Source organism: Anser brachyrhynchus (genome assembly GCF_964034855.1).
Source record: "Anser brachyrhynchus genome assembly, chromosome: 14".
Taxonomy (NCBI): Eukaryota; Metazoa; Chordata; class Aves; order Anseriformes; family Anatidae; genus Anser; species Anser brachyrhynchus.
This window is the reverse complement of record NC_137709.1, coordinates 19369793-19388420: the sequence shown is the minus strand read 5'-3', so window position 1 is coordinate 19388420 and position 18628 is coordinate 19369793. Positions and strand designations below refer to the sequence as shown.

Below are 18628 nucleotides of genomic sequence, written 5' to 3'. Positions count from 1 at the left end.
ATTTATTCATATGGATTGTTTCATATCAACAGAACTTTTCCCCACTAATTCCAAAGTTCTTTGAAGGCTAAGAAGTCATGTCCTTTACTATACCAATTCTGTATCAATTTATTGTTTCAGATTTTCCCCTTCAAAACGTTAATGCATAAAGATCATATGATCTGATAAAAGAATCCATTTCAGATGTCATTTCCCTCGATACCCTTTAATCATATTCTTATCACTTCAATCCTAATATGAATTAGCATAGGTAAACACAACAATGAGCAAAGACTGTGCATAGTGCTCAGACATTTTGGCTGCTTAAATTTGTCCTTCGGTAATTAACTCTTAACACCTTAGTTAAAAGAAAGAATATATTCACTCTCCAAGAACAATTTAATATTATACAGATGATTTTCATTTTAAAGAATTTGTTGTCCTTGACTAACTAAACAAGATATGTGAGCTTTTCCAACCAGATCCACAGAACAAAATCAATGGCCATTACACATAGGTTGTTTTACAGAAAACAAACTGTATGGAACAAGTTACATGAGACAGCTGGCCAGATCTGACAACTCACTAACATATTGATGGGGAAGACTCACTGTCCCTGACCCTTCTAGCCACATCTTATCCCAGCCACGTAGTCCTGCCTCATCCTCATGGTCATGATGTCTTACAACTGAGCTGATCCAGCTCATTAACCCAGAAGAAAATTCTCTAATTTGTTTTGCTGGTTTAGTAAGCCATTTCAGATCATGGAAAGGTCCGATGAATAGCTGAGCTGGCAGAACAGGGCACTTGAGGTTTTGAAAAAGACAGTTATCAATTATCCAAAAAAAACGACCCAAAAACAGTTCCTAATAAATCATGGCATATTTGTCAAGAGGTTGAGGAAAATAAAAAACTATTGCTTTTTAATTTTATGCATACATATTCTATTTTATTCAGTAACATAGCTCAAAAAATTTACAGCAACTTATAACAATGCAGATAATGATAGAAAAGCCTCATTATAGCTATCTCATGGAGAAAAACAAGTAATAACATTGTAGAAAAAACATACTAAATGCTTTCTTTAACAACAAATACTTAAAGTATTCCAAGGGCAATCTGGTCAAAGTAGAAATTTCTCCTATATTGTACAAGTCTAAGCAGATGCTTTCAAGACAGATATGTAAAGTTAATAGACAGAGTAACATCTGGGCAGCAGAATCAATTCACAGCCATGTAGGGACATTACTGCTGAGCTAAAACATGGCAGTTTTTATTATGAGGGTGGGAACTTCAGCTGACTTTTACTTTGAAATTTTAGGTAGTATGAAGCATGGTTGTTGCAACCGCTACAATATTTGTTGGATAAACCGTTTAGAACTCCCTAATCGTCAACACTACCTGAATTAAAGAGCTGATCTACAGAACAGTAGATCTAGAACCGTAACTCTACACTTGTAGAGTCCTAAACCCACACAGAAGTTAGTCACTTCATAAAAATAGGATTTTTAACCCTTCAGCAGAGCTTATTCTTCTAAAATTCATGGTTTAAATGCAATCCTCACTAGCTTCTGAGAAGTGACAAGACCTTAGACCGAAAGGGTAGCTAACATTATCAGAGGCACCTTGAAATCATGGTGAGCCTCATGCGGTCATCTATTTCTGCCTGAAAGATTTGTATGGGGAAAAACTCAGTCCGTCAAATCATGCAGCCCTTTGCTTTATAGGCAAGTTTAATCAGACATGATCCTAATGATACATTTCAGAATGTTATTTATGTTGAATATTCTACTGTTAGATCTTGGAGATAATAGGGCAAGCAACACATTTAGAGCTTTGTAAATTGTTTCTGTCACCCAGATTAATTTATTTGGACAAGAAAGCCCTTCCAGTGTTAGTTTTCAACATCAAAATGGCTAAAACACATCACTGAAGCCCTTGGTGTAAAGTCTGTGCCACAAAGCCAGATTATATCACTGTACAGTTATCACTCAGCTCTGGTATTTCTGTCGTGGATCATTAACCAGGTGCTAAGGGGACAAATGGCAGCATTTGTCACTTGATAGCTTGGACCGGTTTTGTGCAAAGAGCTTATTTTATCGAAGGTTCACATTCTACATGTTTATGACAATTCTGTAAACACATTAAAGTACAAAGTTTTAGTGGAGAAGAAATGACTATGTACAATTATCTCCAAGTTTAAAACCCTAATGGCAATTTATTTGCTATATTAGCAGTTTCCAGGTGTAATTTACTTTCCTTCAACCTCATCTTTTCCTTTTCATTATACTAATTCACTCATTCCGGAAGAGCAGTATTTTACAGCATAGCCAAACATTTTAAAGTAATAGCTGCTGCCAGTTTTCAGTGGCTGCACCAAAGTGCTTTAATTCAAAGCATTGTATGATAGCATGCAAGTCAATGCCAAAGTCTTTTCACTGCACAACCATTACAAACAAATGGAGTTAAACAGGCTGGAACAGAGAGAACTAGATTGGTTTAGAATGCCCAACACAGTGCATACTTCCAGGGGCATGACATTGTTACACTCTTGCACAAGAGAACTGCATCTACAGTCAGAAGATATTGGAACAATGTAATTTTTGTCTGAATTACTTGAATGCCACACAACTGGGAGAAAGCTGATCTAAGTTGTTTTTTTTTCAATTTATTTTTATTTTTTAATACCCAAGATCATGATGGATTTTAGTTATACTTTTGCTTTATATATATTGCTTGTGTTTTTACTAGAAGAGAAACATCTCCCTTCTCTTCAAGTAAATAGGACAAGGCGTCAAAAACAAAACAAACCCCAAATATTTTATTGTGATTAAAGTAGCTAGCAGCTAGCCAGATTAAACCAAAATACTTTGAAGCAATTAATGTAATTGATTACTCAGAATCAGAAGACAGTAAATAATTACTCAACAGGTTCCAAAGGTGAACATAATTAGAATAATTAACTATGTCAGGCAATAAATTATTCTGCTCAGTACTGGTCCAATAAAATAAAGAATCTTTAAACAACGACCAGCAAGAAAACTACTTGTTCCAAGTATTTTCCAAGGCCTGGACTATAGGAATGTAACGTATGAAAATGTTTTTTTTTGAGCAATATCTTTTTTTTTTCCCCTGAAGGTTACAAAATAACCTGAGAAATAAGTGGTTGCAACCCATGAGGATTTGAATAATTAGTTTAGGTCAGCCTATGTATTTGTAACAAGCTTAACAGCTTTCCTTCGAACAATCTCAGATTCATTAGTTAAAAGCGAATTTCTGGGATTCAATACAGAAAAAAATATATTCTACAATGGAAAAAGGAAAAGGGCAAATACATTCACTAAGGGGTTGACACATTTTTAATGGAGTCTTAAATAAGATGACTTAGAATGGTGGTCTACATAGGCACTGTGTCGAGCACATGCAGTGAAAATTAGCCTCTGTTTGAGCAGGAGTTAGTTACTAAAATGTAGGCACATAGTTGCCCATAAGTTAGCAAAGACAGCCAGATTTTTGAGGTGTACTCTGCTGTTCCCTCTGCATTCTTTGTGGTAAACACTACATGAAACAGCAAATAAATAGGAAGGTTGAACAAAATTTACCAGACAGTGAACCTAATGTAAAGAAGCTGTAGTATGATATGGTTATGATATCAGACAGAATCTGTAATTTAACATTTAATTTATGACTATATATTGAGATAATGAAATCACGTTAGTCTTGGGGTTTTCCTGTTGTTAATGTAAAGGGTATACCAGCAAGACTGAGTACAGCAGGCGTTGTTGTTTAACTTGAGATCATAAGCACTTGGAAAGTTTTTTTTCATCAAATAGCAGACCTACCTACCCCCAAAAAAGGATCTCATCTCCCTCCCAGGCCAGGTGGGTAAGAAATCTTGCTCTTCCACAATATTTTCTATAGCTGCTGATGCTTAGAACACACACAAAACCAGGTTGCATTGAGAACCATCCTAACAATCCCACTTTTTCTATACATCTCCAAGGTCCTGTTCCTCTCCCTCCCTAAGAGGATATTGCACAGAATTTAAATAAAAAGTTGGGAAATGGCAAGGTACTTGTCTCTAACATACTCAGTAAACTCTCAGATGGAGAGGAGTATTACTTGCATGAATTGATTTTAGCAGTCATGATGCAACTTTGACATTCCCCATGGGGAGACTGGGTTTTGCAAAATATGTGAGCTTTCATTCTCCAGTTAAGGTGGAAGTCTAATCTAAATAATATAATATTGACTTCACTTATATTGACTAGAACTTTCCTTACTGTGACTTGAATACATTAATTAAGCAATAACAGAAGCAGGAAAACCAAAATGAAACAAAAAAACACCTTAAAATATAAATCAAAAGTTTCCTCAGTGATCTAATGTGGACAATACTTGCAAGAGAACAAAGTTAACAATCAGAAAACATCAAATGAGTGAGTTCATACAGTGTATTTTTGTCTTCTCTTCAAGGCTCAACATTATTTGGGAAGAAAACAGGAATTTAGTAGCTTCTGGAGCAGCCCTGAGATGCTGAAAAATTGTTATAAAGAAAACTGAACACAGAAAATCCTTACAGAGGAGAAAGTCTAAGGACTACATTTTTTTTTTTCCTGCAGAAAATGGTAAAGGAATACCAAGGCAAGGTAGACAGACATACTGTACAAGCAAGTTCTGGGACAGACTGCTAATGGCTGACCTAAAGACATGAAATTATGAGTAAGATGCAGAGGCAACAAGCAGGTTATGGGAGAATTGGCTTATTGAATAGTAGAACAAACTGAAAAAGCAAGTACAATATAGCAGGGAAGTGCAAAAGGCATAGCTAAAATTGAGTGGGAGAGGGAGACAATCACACCAGCTTCACAGAAGAGGCAGGTCTATGAAGGTCCTACTTATGGAAATTTGAACGCTTATCAAGGAAACAGCAGCATGTGCTTTATGCCAGGTGCAGATTTTAGGTTGAAGGAAGTCTAAAAGAAAACACAGTGGGGGAAATGTCTTTTGTTTGTCATCAATAGTGGTTAACAGATTCCCAGAAGAATTTAAAGAGGATTATTGCAGGCTTGTGACATTCAGAAACGAAAGTTGTGATTAGATTCAGGGGAAATAGTTTGAAAATGTAAAGAGAGGATAATTGTCTACATCAGGGTTGTGCTAGAACACAAGAAAGGAATAAAGATGCTCAAGCATTCCTTACGTAGCATGAACATAAGTGCAGATGAAACATGTTGGTTCTGGCTCAAGTTATAAACACACTTAAGGAAAATGCTGCCTCAAGTTTTGATTTTGACAGTAAGGATTTCTTTGTTAAAGACAGATAATTAAAGGAATTGTGGTGTTATGGGAGTGAATTTCCAGATATATTTGGAAAAAAATTACACATGTTAACAGTAAAGTTGGGATACCCAACTGAATTATTTCAGTAAATTCATGGAAATAACAAGTAAAAGCGATTTCAAAGTTGATTTTTGATAATGAACAAGGAGATCCCCCCATAGCAAACTTTGGATAAAATAAATCTAAGTTCATGAGGGAAAAATTAAGGGAAGAATAAGCAAATAGAAGAAGCTAGCAATGAACTTATGTCAAGAGTGCAGAAAAATGCGCAATTAAATTAGTGCAATCTACTCAGAGACGTTTAATGAGAAGGAGATGGGAAGTTTCCCTAGAACCCCTAAAAATTTCACGTAGATTATGTGACACACTAACCAGTCAATCATCATCTATTATACTTTTTCAACAAGAGGTTACATACTATTCAATAGATCAGCTCTCTCATTCATGATTTCTTTTTGAATTTATGGATACCACTTCTAGCTACAATGTAGCTAGATGATTTGTACTTCTATTGTAAGGAACACAATAACTGTCAGAAAGTGAGACCTAGCTGTCCATCAGAATCAATAACAGATGGTAAAGAGCATAAACAAAAAAGCAATGGAGGAGTGATTTGTCTCTGGTACATTCTCACTCTGTACTGAACGCACAAGTCTACCTGAGATGGAAGATGCATTCAGATCATATTATAGCCATGGGGGAACACGTCTTGCATGAATTTGCCTAAGCTCATTTGAACTTTACTACATTTTTCTGACAATATTGTTTGCAATGAGTTTTACAGAGTTATGAATTGCATAAAAAAACAAAACAGCAACATGTTAAGATTCTGCCTGCTAAATGCCACTCAAAGAAACTAATGGGAGGAATAATGAATAATCTTTCTCCTTTTTATTTTCCTCACAATAGTATGCAGATATGAAAGTCATTTTCCACTGACTTTAACCCCATCCTTTTGTGGAGATAACAAATGAGCATGAAAAGAGCACTTGTTTGCAATGATCTGACTTACTGCACAAATAATTTCAAACTGAAAAGTGAAATTCTAGATAAAGAAATACGAGTTTACAGGTTAATCTTATTTATAGCTATAATTTGTAATGCCTTGTTGAGGTAAGTTATAACCTTTTCCATGTGGGTGTACTGAGGAATCCACTTGACATTTCCCATTTCTTTAAGTTGTTATAACAGTAAATTATCCAAATCCAGAAGTAGGATTCTGAAGAGCAGAATATACACAGTGATTCTAAATAACTGAGTAGTTTTCTTTGTTAGCGTACAACTTTTAAATTTTAATATTTCAAAGGCTGGCATAGTTTAATTAATATAGAAAGGGTCTTCGAAGAGATTGTAAAGAAAGAAAGCTTTACCCATATGCTGAATGTGCTTATACTAAATATGAAATATCTAAAAGTGTATAGTTTTCAAGAATTCTGGAAAATCCTATGTTCTAATAAAATGCAGTCTAATAATTAAGTCTAAACAGACAAAGTCTAGAGAAAAGCTGATGATTATACAACATGGCCCTCCAGTGAATTTGGGATCACAAGTAATTACTGTTATCAGGCTTGGCATTCAAGACAATCTGATAGGCTCAGATAAGATTGTTATCAGGCAGAAACAATCTGATAATTTGACTGTTGGATCATTGCAAGTAAACAGCAGAAGCCTTTCACAGGCATCTTTTCCTTCAGAGGTCTAATTCCAGAATAATTTCTCCAACTAACTAGAAACGTTTGATACTGCCTAAAGGTGCAACTCTAAAAATTTGTGACTTTCCATTATAGGGTGAAATAATCATTCTTCATATTTGTTGTCATTTAACAAATGTCGCTGATCAAAACAGTTATTGACATGGCTAAAAATTGCATCTTCTGAAATCTTTCTGAAGTGAAAACTGTAGTATATTAAAAACGGTATCTCTAATTTCAGGAAAAAAAAAATCACAGAATCATCCAGGTTGGAAGAGACCTCCAAGATCACCCAGTCCAACCCCTGACCTAACACTAACAAGTCCTCCACCAAACCATATCACTAAGCTCTACATCTAAACATCTTTTAAAGACCTCCAGGGATGGTGACTCAACTACTTCCTTGGGCAGCTGATTCCAATGCCTAACAACCCTTTCAGTAAAGAAGTTCTTCCTAATATTCAACCTAAACCTCCCCTGGCGCAACTTTAGCCCCTCATCCTGTCACCAGGCACGTGGGAGAATAGACCAACCCCCACCTCGCTACAGCCTCCTTTAAGTTATCTATATGTCAGATAATCCATAAAATAAAGTTAATGCAATATTTTCAGTGTTTTAACATCACTCAGTCATGTCTTCAGTTTTCTACAGGTAAAGTCAAAAATAAAAAATAAAAAATCAGCTTTCATCTTGAACTTCAAAAATTTTTAAGGAAGGATAAATATTTTTAGCATTCAAAAAACTCCTTTATATGTTAGTACTGAGCTTCAATGAGGAGTTTCAAAAAGATGTATAAATCACAGTCACCATGGAAAAATATAAGTTAATATGGCCGAGAGAGAAAAAAATAATCTGTATTTATATTCAGTAAAGGCAATCATACTGAAAAAAGAAAGTCTGTACATAATTGGGGACAACAAATCTTGTACCTATTTGCAAAGTAATATGCCTCAAAAAAAACAACCAAACAAACATGATTTGAAACACATTATCACCAAGCAAAGAATATTTCTTTAAATTACTATAGAACACACTTCCATTATTTTTCTATAATATAAGACAAACAGGAGGAAAACTTGGGGTGAGTTTAGAGGAAAAAGGAAGTAAAAAACCCCACACTGTACTTAAGAGGTCAACGGAGTGGTTTTTTTTTTTTTTAAAGTTTGGGTAAGAGAGAACTAAGAATAAATAACATATCAGACAATAACATGTCTTTAGGCTATGAAATCCAAATAGGAATTAACACTTACTGTGGTACGCAATGCATAACTAAAGACAGCAGCATAAAATTATGATAAAGAAAATGCAGGCTATATAGATAGAAAAAGCTTACTGACAATAAAATATTATTTCCCAAGAGAAGCAATAGGAACTACATATCAAGAAATTTTAAACTGTTCCACTCCGAAATTTTAAAAGAATATATTACATAAGAGTTTTGCCTGATGATACATACTTATTAAAACTATACTTATTTTGACTAAAGTATAAAAAGGCTCCAGAAAATTATTCATTTAATTTATTTTCCTTAACTGAAATTAATTTCTTAGTTTTTAAGAAAATTATCTTGTTCCCAACTGGTTTGCTTCATAATCTGCTTAGCAAGACAGCTGTCAGGGTCTATAACAGCTTTACAGTACATCCAAGTCACAAATGTTTCCCAACAAAAACATGATCCCAATGCCAGTAATGAGTGAATGACTGAGTATAGAAGGGGCATCTGGACTTTTTCTGGTCCAATCTCCTGTTCATAGCATGGCCCACACTGAAGTTTTGTCAAGTTGCTCTCTCATCCAGTGGAGTCCTGAATATCCCAAAGGATGGATATTCTACAGCCTCCTTTGCCAACTTGTTATAATACCTCTTCCCATCACACTGAATTATTTTTCTGGTCATTATCTGACTCTCACTTGTTGCAACTTGTGTCCATTAACTCTTTTTGGAATCACACAGTGAAGGGACAAGAATCTCCTTTTGTCTCCTCCATAAACTCCCATTAGGTAGCTGAACTCCACCACTTTTTATTTCAAAGATAATATAACCCCATGTCAAAATTTCATTGCATGATAAGGAACCTCAAAGAACCTTAGCCCCCTTTTTGCAGTTGAGCTCCCAAAAGTCCATGTGTGTCAAATGGGGAAAACACACCTCTGCAAAACAAAATCTCAAGAAAAAAAACACACAAAAAAAAGAAAAAGAAACAACACCATCCCTGCTTCCATGACAGAATCCATGCCGCACTAGAGGTCTTAGGTACTCTGTCCCTAATCATCATTTGAAAGATTTACAGTTTTTATTTGGCAGACAAGTTTCCAAAATACCTGGATATATTCTTTTACCCCAGGAGTCATTCATCTTTTATCAGGGTGTATAGTAAACAGCGCATTACACACACCCTGAATAGAAAGCCTGAATCGATCTCCTAAAATCAGGATAGCCAGTTTTGTAAGTAACTGGAGATCAGAGAAAAGGAAAGCTCACAAAGCAAGATGTTTTCAGTTTTCCAAAATCTATCTTGCTAAAAATAAAAACAGATAAAATTCTAGACTTCTACCCACATGAGGTAGAAAATACCATCATTAAGAAAGTGAAAACATTTTTGGGTAACAGAAAATAAAGCTTAAATTCAAGAGTTGTTTAAACAGTTATTTTTCCAGAATACACTAATTGAAATAATCCAGTTAGGGGCCCACATACTCAAATATTTTGCAGTTATTTAGCAAATTCAAAGAGGCAGCAGGAGACAGAAAATTGGTGCATTATGAACTTACACTGTTGAATTTAATATTTTATCCTGCTGAGTGCATTGGCAAGACAAGTTATTTGTTCAACTACCAGAAGATAACAGGATGAAGTTAACATGAGATCTTGTGGAAACATTTATTGATTACAATAATTTGAAACTATTAATGAAGAGACTACACTGCAATATACTTCACTTCATAGTAATACTGGGCTAACTTATGACTCTACTTACTGTAGTATGGACAATCAAAACCTGGCAGCATTTTACTGCAACTTTTTGAACCAATAGCCTCATATTTTACATATAAACATAATTCAACGAATTAGTAACATAATTCCCTCCATTGTGATCACCTAGATTTTCAAAAACAGGAGTACATATAGACTTTTTCTGACAAGCTTTTGAACAAAAGTAGTTTTGCTTTTAGGTTTGACCAATATCAGCTTGGTATCAATTATTCATGATATTCCTGGAAGACAAACTGGATAATTGTGATTTGTCAGAGAAGTCCCATATTTTGACTGTTTTCTTCCCTAACTGGTTGCTCCTGTGCAACCAATGCCCAGTTGTATAATGTGAACTATCCTGCTTTTCTCAGGAAGATTTTTTTCTTTTCAATTTTATTAATGTTATTATGTTGAACTACACAAAGAGACAAGCAGATGATCAGACAAGATTCAGGAGAGAGTAATTTTGTTGTGCAAAACATGATTGTGAGAGGAAGATGTGAGGAAGAACAGAAGACCACTGACTGTCCTGCAAAGAATAAGCACAACCTACAAAGAATCCTGCATAGCTGGCCTATATAGTAACCTCTGAAAAAAAAGAGACAAAAACCTGAAATAGCCATTCTATTGAACAAATGATCTGCCTATTTCTTGATTAAAGCCTACTAATAAAGAATGATTGATCTAATACTGAAAACATAGAGTGAATATTTACCTAATTATCAAAAATAAACGATATCTCGTAAGTTCTAAGTATCTGCAACACATTGATTTAATTTCAAAATAGAACTATTAGGTGATTTTATAACTGCTTCAAAGGCCTAATCAGGTTTTAGAAAAAACATCATACTATTGTTTCCCTCATTTTTGCAGGTGAATTGTCTGTTAATTTTGTTAGTTCAACGGTTAGCTGGAACTCATTTTATGTGCCACCTTAGCAGATAAAAAGGAAAAAAGCCTGCTTCAAAAATCAGAGAGCAATTGACTTAAAATAATGAAATACTCATTAGGAGCCAGTGTTCAGCACAATTCACTGTATGGGAAATCATATTGGCGCATCATTCAAATGTCTTCACTAACTGACTGGAACACTAGGGGAGAAGGTTACTTACATGGATTAACCTGTTACCTGATTTCCTTAGGTTATCTCTAACTGTAATGCGAAAAAAAATTGCCTTCTTTAGGGAAAAAAGTCAGAATCAAAATTACTTAACTCTAGTAGAAGGAAGAGGGGAAGAGGGTGGTGGGGGTGTGGGGTTAGCTTCACTAGAAAAGCATTAGAATTGGCTTTTGCAAAAAACTCACCCTGCATTTTCAACATTGCTAGTACTGTGCAAAATAAATACTCCAGTGCCTTTTTTGAGTACTTGGTTTCCTCAGTGAAGCTAAAGAATCCTTTTGTGAACATTTGGAAGAATTTGAAAAAATTAAAGTAACAATTACTTAATTACATAATTGATTTGTTACTGTTCTCAAAGTAAAAAAAAAGTACATGCTCACAATATGTAAAAGAACCAAATACTAAAAGATTGCCAAACATTTTGAGCAATACCACATATAGATAAAAAAAATCTATTATTCGTGTGGTGGAGCTGTATTTTTGATATAGGTTGTAACATTTTGTTTTGTCTGAGTATTTTTACTCAAACAGTTTGAACTTTCATTTGTCATCTGTTATTACATTGCTGCCACCAGTGAGCATTTCAACTGAAATATTCCAGCTTAAGTAAAAAAAGTTCAGGACAAACACTTATCCCAAACTATCAGTTCACAGCCACACTTTTTTTTCAATTAAATATTATTCCCATGATTTTTTTCCCCTTTTTTTCCTTTTTTTTTTCCCCATTATAATGGCAAAGATTATCTATAGAATATAGTTTGCACAACAGCTTGCATGGTGGTGTCTTACTAGAACATAAGTGGATTTCATGCCGGTAATGTAAAAATATCATGTTGTCATGCAACAAAGCATGCTGTCCTTCAACTCTCATTGTGTTTGCACTGAGCAACAAAGTACTCATTTTTAAATAAGTAGCTTTTCTCTAGTTCCTGACAAGACCTGCTGAAGTTACTGAAATGCCATGCCCTATGAGGGGCATTCAATTTGGCAATCTAATTTTCAGGTCAACTGGTAAGTTTCTCTAACCTTCCTTGAACTGTAATGACCTTCCATGACAACCATCCTGTAAGGATTGCCATAAATTCATCCTAGTTTAGGCTTGCATAACTGGATGCTCATTCATAAAAGGGAGAGTGTGCTTTGCACATAGATGATATTTGAAAAGAAGAAAAAGGTGTGTATGTACACAAAACAAATTCAATTTTGAACAGAACTATGATAAATAGAGGGTAGAAAAGGTCCGGGGCAATTGAACAGAAACATATTGGTTGTCATGGTGAATAAAGTCCTATAGTAAGCAAAACATACTTCATTTTATTTAAACAGTTATCAGAAAACAATGAATTTTTCTTCTTCCAGAAAAAAAGACCATAAAAATTAATTTTGTTGACAAGAATACATATGGTGTAATATAAATACCTTCTACCTTAAGGTACAGTATTTATCACAATATTAAAATAAGCTTAGGTAGAATGCCACCAACAGAGACTGCTGGCTCAGTATGTTAACTACAGTTAAATATAGCATGAGAGTCTCGTATATCCTAGGTAACAGCTATTAAGCCTGAAGCCATAATATCTTGCCATTCAAGTTGTCAGCAGAGAGCATCAAGCAAACCGTTTGTCTGACAGGTCTTTTGAAACAACACTGTTAAATGTGAATACCATACACAGTTCAGAACATTGAAAATAATATTATTTTACAGAGGATAATTTCATCAGTGCAACTACACAAGCAAATGATGCAGCACAACTGCATTCCGTATGCCCATAAGAGAGCTAAAGCAGTTTCCACACACTCTTACTCCTGTGCTGATTCTTGCTGCAATTCCTCTCTCTACTTTACCTTCTAGTTCAAAATGTCCAACAATAAAAATATTTCTCTTTGACAATCCTAGAAGCTAAACCAATTTTTAAAGTGCTACAAGAGTATCTTTTATTCCGCACGGTTTTGTACTTCAGCTTCATGCCTTTGTGGTCAAGAATACCTGTTGCACAAATGTCTCATTCTTCAGTTTCTTCCAGCTGTCACTTCCCAGACAGGAGCATATCAGATACAGTGAATGGCCAAATACATAAAGATTTAGTTAAGTATTCTGTAAGTAACATGCGTTGTATGAAGTCATTAATTCCCAGTATATGACAGCCATAAGCTTGCTGTTATTTTATACTGCAGCCAGGACATGACTGTGCGGAACATGAATTCATTTGAGTTCACGTTTGGATAGTTACTCTAACTATGGAGGGTGCTCTAGTTCCTCGTGAAAAGCAACGCCTTGCAGGGGACTGGATAACAGGCTGTGTTTTAATCCAAGTTTTGAGAGCACAGTAGGAAATACAAATAAATGACTTAAACCAAAAACATCTGGAATGAAAGTTCTGAGCCACCATGCTCGGTTATCTGGCAGTGTTAGTTTTCTGTCATGTATGAGCGCACCAAATTACTTTTACTTTGGAAGAAACTGATGAAAATGTTAGTCTGTATGCAGTTATGGCAGAACTTTCAAAGAAGTCACTTGTGAATGTTGTTTGCATACCTTTATTTTTCCCCCCCCTCTGATCTGTGTTAGTTCTCTTTCACACTGCTAATTAATAGTAAGCTTTTACTTTTTCCTCTGGTCTTACTTTTTTTAGATTAGATTTAAAAAAGACTTGCAAAAGTACTGTGCAATACTAGTGGTGAGCACACGTTGTAAAAACAGACCATTAACAGGAGATGCACAGGTGCTCTGCCAGTGAAAGTTGCACTGTAACGTAGCAACAGGAACTTCATTGGTTGAAGACATTTTTGACAGTAAAGCCAAAAATACAAAGGGTGAACAGCAGCCAGATGTTCAGCCAGAAAAGAGAATGTAACAAACACTGAGCAGACATTTTTTATGCTGAGGGGATCACGAAGGCAATCATGGTACAAACAAGAAACAGAAACTACTGCTAAATCCAAGAGCAACACTAAGAGTCAATGGTGTTTCTCCCTCTAAGTTTTGCAAATCCAACTCAGAGATATTAGACTTGAACATCGTTCAAATAAATTAAAATACTTTTTCTTTTAAGAAAGAAGACTCTCTGGCTGCCTCTTCCCTTTAAAAAGGAAGGGCCACCCCCAAACTGCCCAGGAAACATATTTAATGAAATATATTCTGGGCATGAAAGGGAATGAAAAAAATCTATACAGTATTTTCTCAGCCCTCCCCCCCCTTTTTTTTTTAGACTTGCAGACATTTTAAAGTAGGCTAAGAGCTAAAATAAAAACAAAACCAAAAACCACATGAAGCAAGCAGTTGATTAGATTTGCTTGAATGGTTGAAGAATTAAGGTAGATTCCAGCCTATCATTTCATGTCATCCCACTGGCTTGTGAACCCCTGAGAGTAGAGAAAGAGGGAGATCTAATTTAATAATAACAGATTTGACACAGAGACACATGGGATGTAAGAGTCAAATGGCAAGACAACATTTTCATGGTGGCTTCTGATCTTAATATCTTTCAGACCTCTTTCAAAACAAGCTGCTGAACAGAGAACACTACTATCTACTTCTTTCTCCAAGTTGCACTATAGTAGCTCACCAGGTTCTCAGATATCCTGCTCATACCTGTGTATAACAGCCCTAACTCTGTACATAAAAAATAAGAGTTTGGAAACCAACACCGTAGCTTAGAGCCTGCCTGCTGAATTGTTAAAATACTATTCTGCTGCTACCGTAATTTCATTTTGTGGAAAAAGTGAAAATAGCAGATTTATTCTGAATATTGGAATACATATCAGTATATTTGCATGTTATTAATTTAAGAACTATTTTAAGCAATATAAAGCAATAGCAGAGTGAATGAAAACCTTTAAGGTGCTATAGAAATGGTAGAATTTATACAAGGCTGGACCTGCCAAGATCCACAGGCTTGGTTTGGATTTGCTCCTTTTTAAAGATCACAGATATTTTTTTCCCTGTTCCTGTAAGTGCCAAAAAAATAGAATCGGTATTTGCTTCTGGGTAAAGAGTTAAAAAAAAAAATAACTTTTATTGCAGGGTGAAGTTTTGACTCTCCCATCCTCAGAACACTGATTTCTAATTTCTGTTTAGAAAATAAGAAAAACAAGTGACATATAAAGCACTATTTTTGTCATTAAATATTTAAAATTCAGTCAATTTTTATCATCTACTGTCAATTATAACTTGGTGGAAAACATGCACATGCATCTTGACCACAGTGCTATCCCTTTTAGCAAGCTGCACTTTAGTCAAAGAGCTTTCCTCAGCTCTGTTGACTGAAGGCTGTGTCTGAGAAGTGATCATCTTCATAATCCTATAATCCTACAGACAAATGAGAAGCCATCACTTAGCAGGTAACAAGCAAAGCTTATTGAAACACAGCATGCTTTGGCCACCATCAGTCATAGATTAGAAAATACAATACTGAGAGGCACAAAGCTACTGCACAACCTTGCATATAGTAATACTCATACATCTCAGAGCACTTTTCAGCGATGAGCTTTGTTTTTCAGATCAGTGCAGATTAACCTAACCTAAACTTCAGCGTCTATTTAGGAGAATGGCTTTTTATTTTTACAAGTAGAATTCTATGCTCTGTACAAAAAAAAAATAAAAACTTCAATTTATGTGTATATACAGTACATTTAAAGCACAAATTGGAAAAGATAATTGACTTTTGTCATGTGTATTCTTGGGCCCTTCAGGTGACTGATCCAAATTGTACATTGCTAAAAGATTAGGTAACTAAGAATTCCCCCCTACAGCACCTCTTCTGTTCTACTAAATTCTGCAAACAACTGTTTTCTTCACCGGAAATATACCATTATTCTAGCCATGAGATAACTTACAGCTTCTGCCAACTGTGAACTCATTGAGGTACCTGTTCGAGATGAACAAAGAACATCTTCAAGAACTGACACCATACAGAAGAATTCAGGAAAACAGCACAAAACAAACTAGTCTGATGAATTGAAGTGTTACCTGTGGAAAAGAGATGTGCAGAAAAGAACATGAGTCCAGGTTTAGTTGGTCACTCAGGCTCTGAAAAACCCATATGCTCAAAGCAAAGCAAGGCAACCTCCAAAGACAAGTTTTCATTTCTTTTGTAATTCTTTTAAGTATTAATCTGAATTAACACCATCTTTCCGGTTACAGATAAGCCTGAGAACATGGCTTATATGTGAGCTAAAGAATTTAAAGCACATTACAAATTAAGGTTGGAATTTGCTCATCCTGAACTTATTTGGAAAGACTGTTTCCACTTTTCTACAACATATATTCTCTTTGGTTTTATTCTGTTCACATTTCATTTTCTACAGCACATACAGTTTAAGTCTTGGGGCATTCTTTTCGTGCTCAAGGACAAAGAGAATAAAATTTTATTCTTAGAGAAATGTACAGCCAGGTCGGTTGAAGTATACTAGCCCTCAAGCATTCAGCCCATAGCCTATGGCAAAAACGTCTTCAAAGGAAACTGTGCATGCATTTGCCAAACAGAAACAGCTAATGCTAGGAATTAGAGAGGGAAATTCAAAGCTATAGAACTTCATCCAAAAGAAACAAGGAAAACCAGATGTCTTTGATAAGATAAATGATTCCACCAAGAACACGTGCAAGTGTTAAACTTCAATAAAATTTAAGTTATTGTTAAAGTTACTCAAAATAGGATATGCAGTACTTTTATTAAGCATAGGTTTTGAGGATTGGATTTCAAAAGTTTTGTGAAGGAATGTAATAGCCACAGTAGGATAAAGGCTTGAGATTTTACAGTAATATAACTTTGCTGTTAGATTAATCCATTGATAAAGCTATTTTTACAAGAGGTTTCTGACTCAAGATCTTACTTTTCATCTTACTGTATCTCCCTGATGCACAAAAACTTGCTTGTTAATAAAGACAGCAAATAAATACCCCAGAACTACACAGTAGTCCACAACATACTAGAGGCTTGTACTTGTCCTACCAAACACTGAACTGAGGCTCAGCTCAAAGGGCACACACCAAGCCTTGCTATAGGAGGCTCAGCTGGCCTAAGAGTCTGAGATAATGCTGATCAGCTGCACCTATTAGGCAACACCACATTATGGAAAACAGGGGAGGAAATGATAGAAATTTTTTTTTTTTTTAAGAGGGCTTACATTCAAGGCTTGGTCTAAAGGAGATCAGTTTTGATATTCAGTATCCACCTTTTTTTTTGGATCATTGCAATACCACAACATAGGACATACGTATTTTTAAACTATTCTCTGAAAATAAAACAGTTCAAAGAGACTACTGTCTGCATAAGTCTGGACCATAGCTCTCATTGAAACATACATAAGAATAGTACTTAGAAACTTCACAAGTAATAAACATTGTGCTAATAAGTTAAAAAACACAACAAGAAGGACCTCTGCGGACTACAATCAAGGCCTACAAGATAGTACACAATAAAAAAAAACAAAAAAACATAACCAGAACAAGCCATTTCCCACAGGTTACACATCTGCTAAAGAAAATATTTATCCTTCTTAGTTATTAAAATACATACAAAAACAAGTCACCCAGATATTTCTGATACAAACATATTGTTATAATGGTACCCAAGGGCCCAGTAAGCTAAGATCTAGAGGTTGCAGTTAGCAAATGGTACAACTGAAAGTATACGATCACAGGGCTTGCCTTTCTAAGAGTATTCCACTGAACAAAGTGAACAAAATGCTCAGCTTGTTGTAGATTTAAAAAGTGGGGAAGTATAGTAAGCACACAGAACTCAGGAACCCACTTCCCTCCTGCATCCACCCCTCACTTACAGCTTGATCAAAACATTTAAGCTAGTCTATGAATTATTTTCCTAACCAAAACAAAAGAGTTCTTCCCTAGAAGAAGATAATCTCAACAACTCTATCTGAACATTTACAAGCAGTTCACACCAACCTACAGATCAGGATAATCAAGATGCTCTAATCACTGCACCATGAACAGAAGCCAGGGAAAAAAAGTAGCTTTTGACAACCTGTATCAAAATTTCTCAGAAAACATTGCCTGAGTCTTCTTACCACTCCAGCAGATCACATACCTTCTATGAAGAAAAAACTCAGACTACACATAGCTCTTGTTAAGCTGGACTTCTGCCCCATAATATCAATCTTTTTGGTTGGTTGGTTTTGCTTTTTACCAAGTACAGCTTTTTCTTTAAAATACACCACCTTCATCTTTTTCCTTCTCTCCTGCTTCTCATGAATGTTCTAAACTAAGGCCTATGTTGCTTTTTAAGAGCCCAAGACCCTCCCGCTTCTTACTCAGGAAAGATTAATGGTTAACATGAGCCACCTGCTTGAATTGTCCCCTCTCATTTTCTCTGTCAGGTGTGTGAAACCCAAAGCAAAGAGCTTAAAGGATGGAAATAACCATGGTTATCCCAATATTCATATCTACTTCCGTAATAAAACACGTGACTCATAAGGTAGGAAGGAAAAGATCATCTTTTTAGATTTCTGTATGAACCAAAAGATGTTAATGTCAATATAAAGACAATTTGATTGAGATCTTGAA

The 18628-nt window shown here is 35.3% G+C and overlaps 1 protein-coding gene across 22 annotated transcripts in view; it reads right to left on the bottom strand.

Moving 5' to 3' along the window:
* The window catches only part of LOC308177537 (uncharacterized protein), a 53901-nt gene extending 35484 nt beyond the window's left edge, over window positions 1-18417 (bottom strand). For 2 of the 22 annotated variants that reach the window (XR_013939190.1, XR_013939191.1), the window contains exons 1-2: window positions 18153-18355; window positions 15975-16075 (exon numbers count right to left, since the gene is read on the bottom strand). Coding sequence is in view for 3 of the 22 variants with exons in the window: in XM_080555015.1 (XP_080411141.1) it covers window positions 15975-16075; window positions 18153-18288 (237 nt within the window). In the remaining 19 variants the exon portion in view is untranslated. The other 20 variants (XR_013939192.1, XR_013939193.1, XM_080555017.1 and 17 more) reach the window with 18 other exon arrangements.
* Between the last annotated feature and the right edge of the window lie 211 nt (window positions 18418-18628).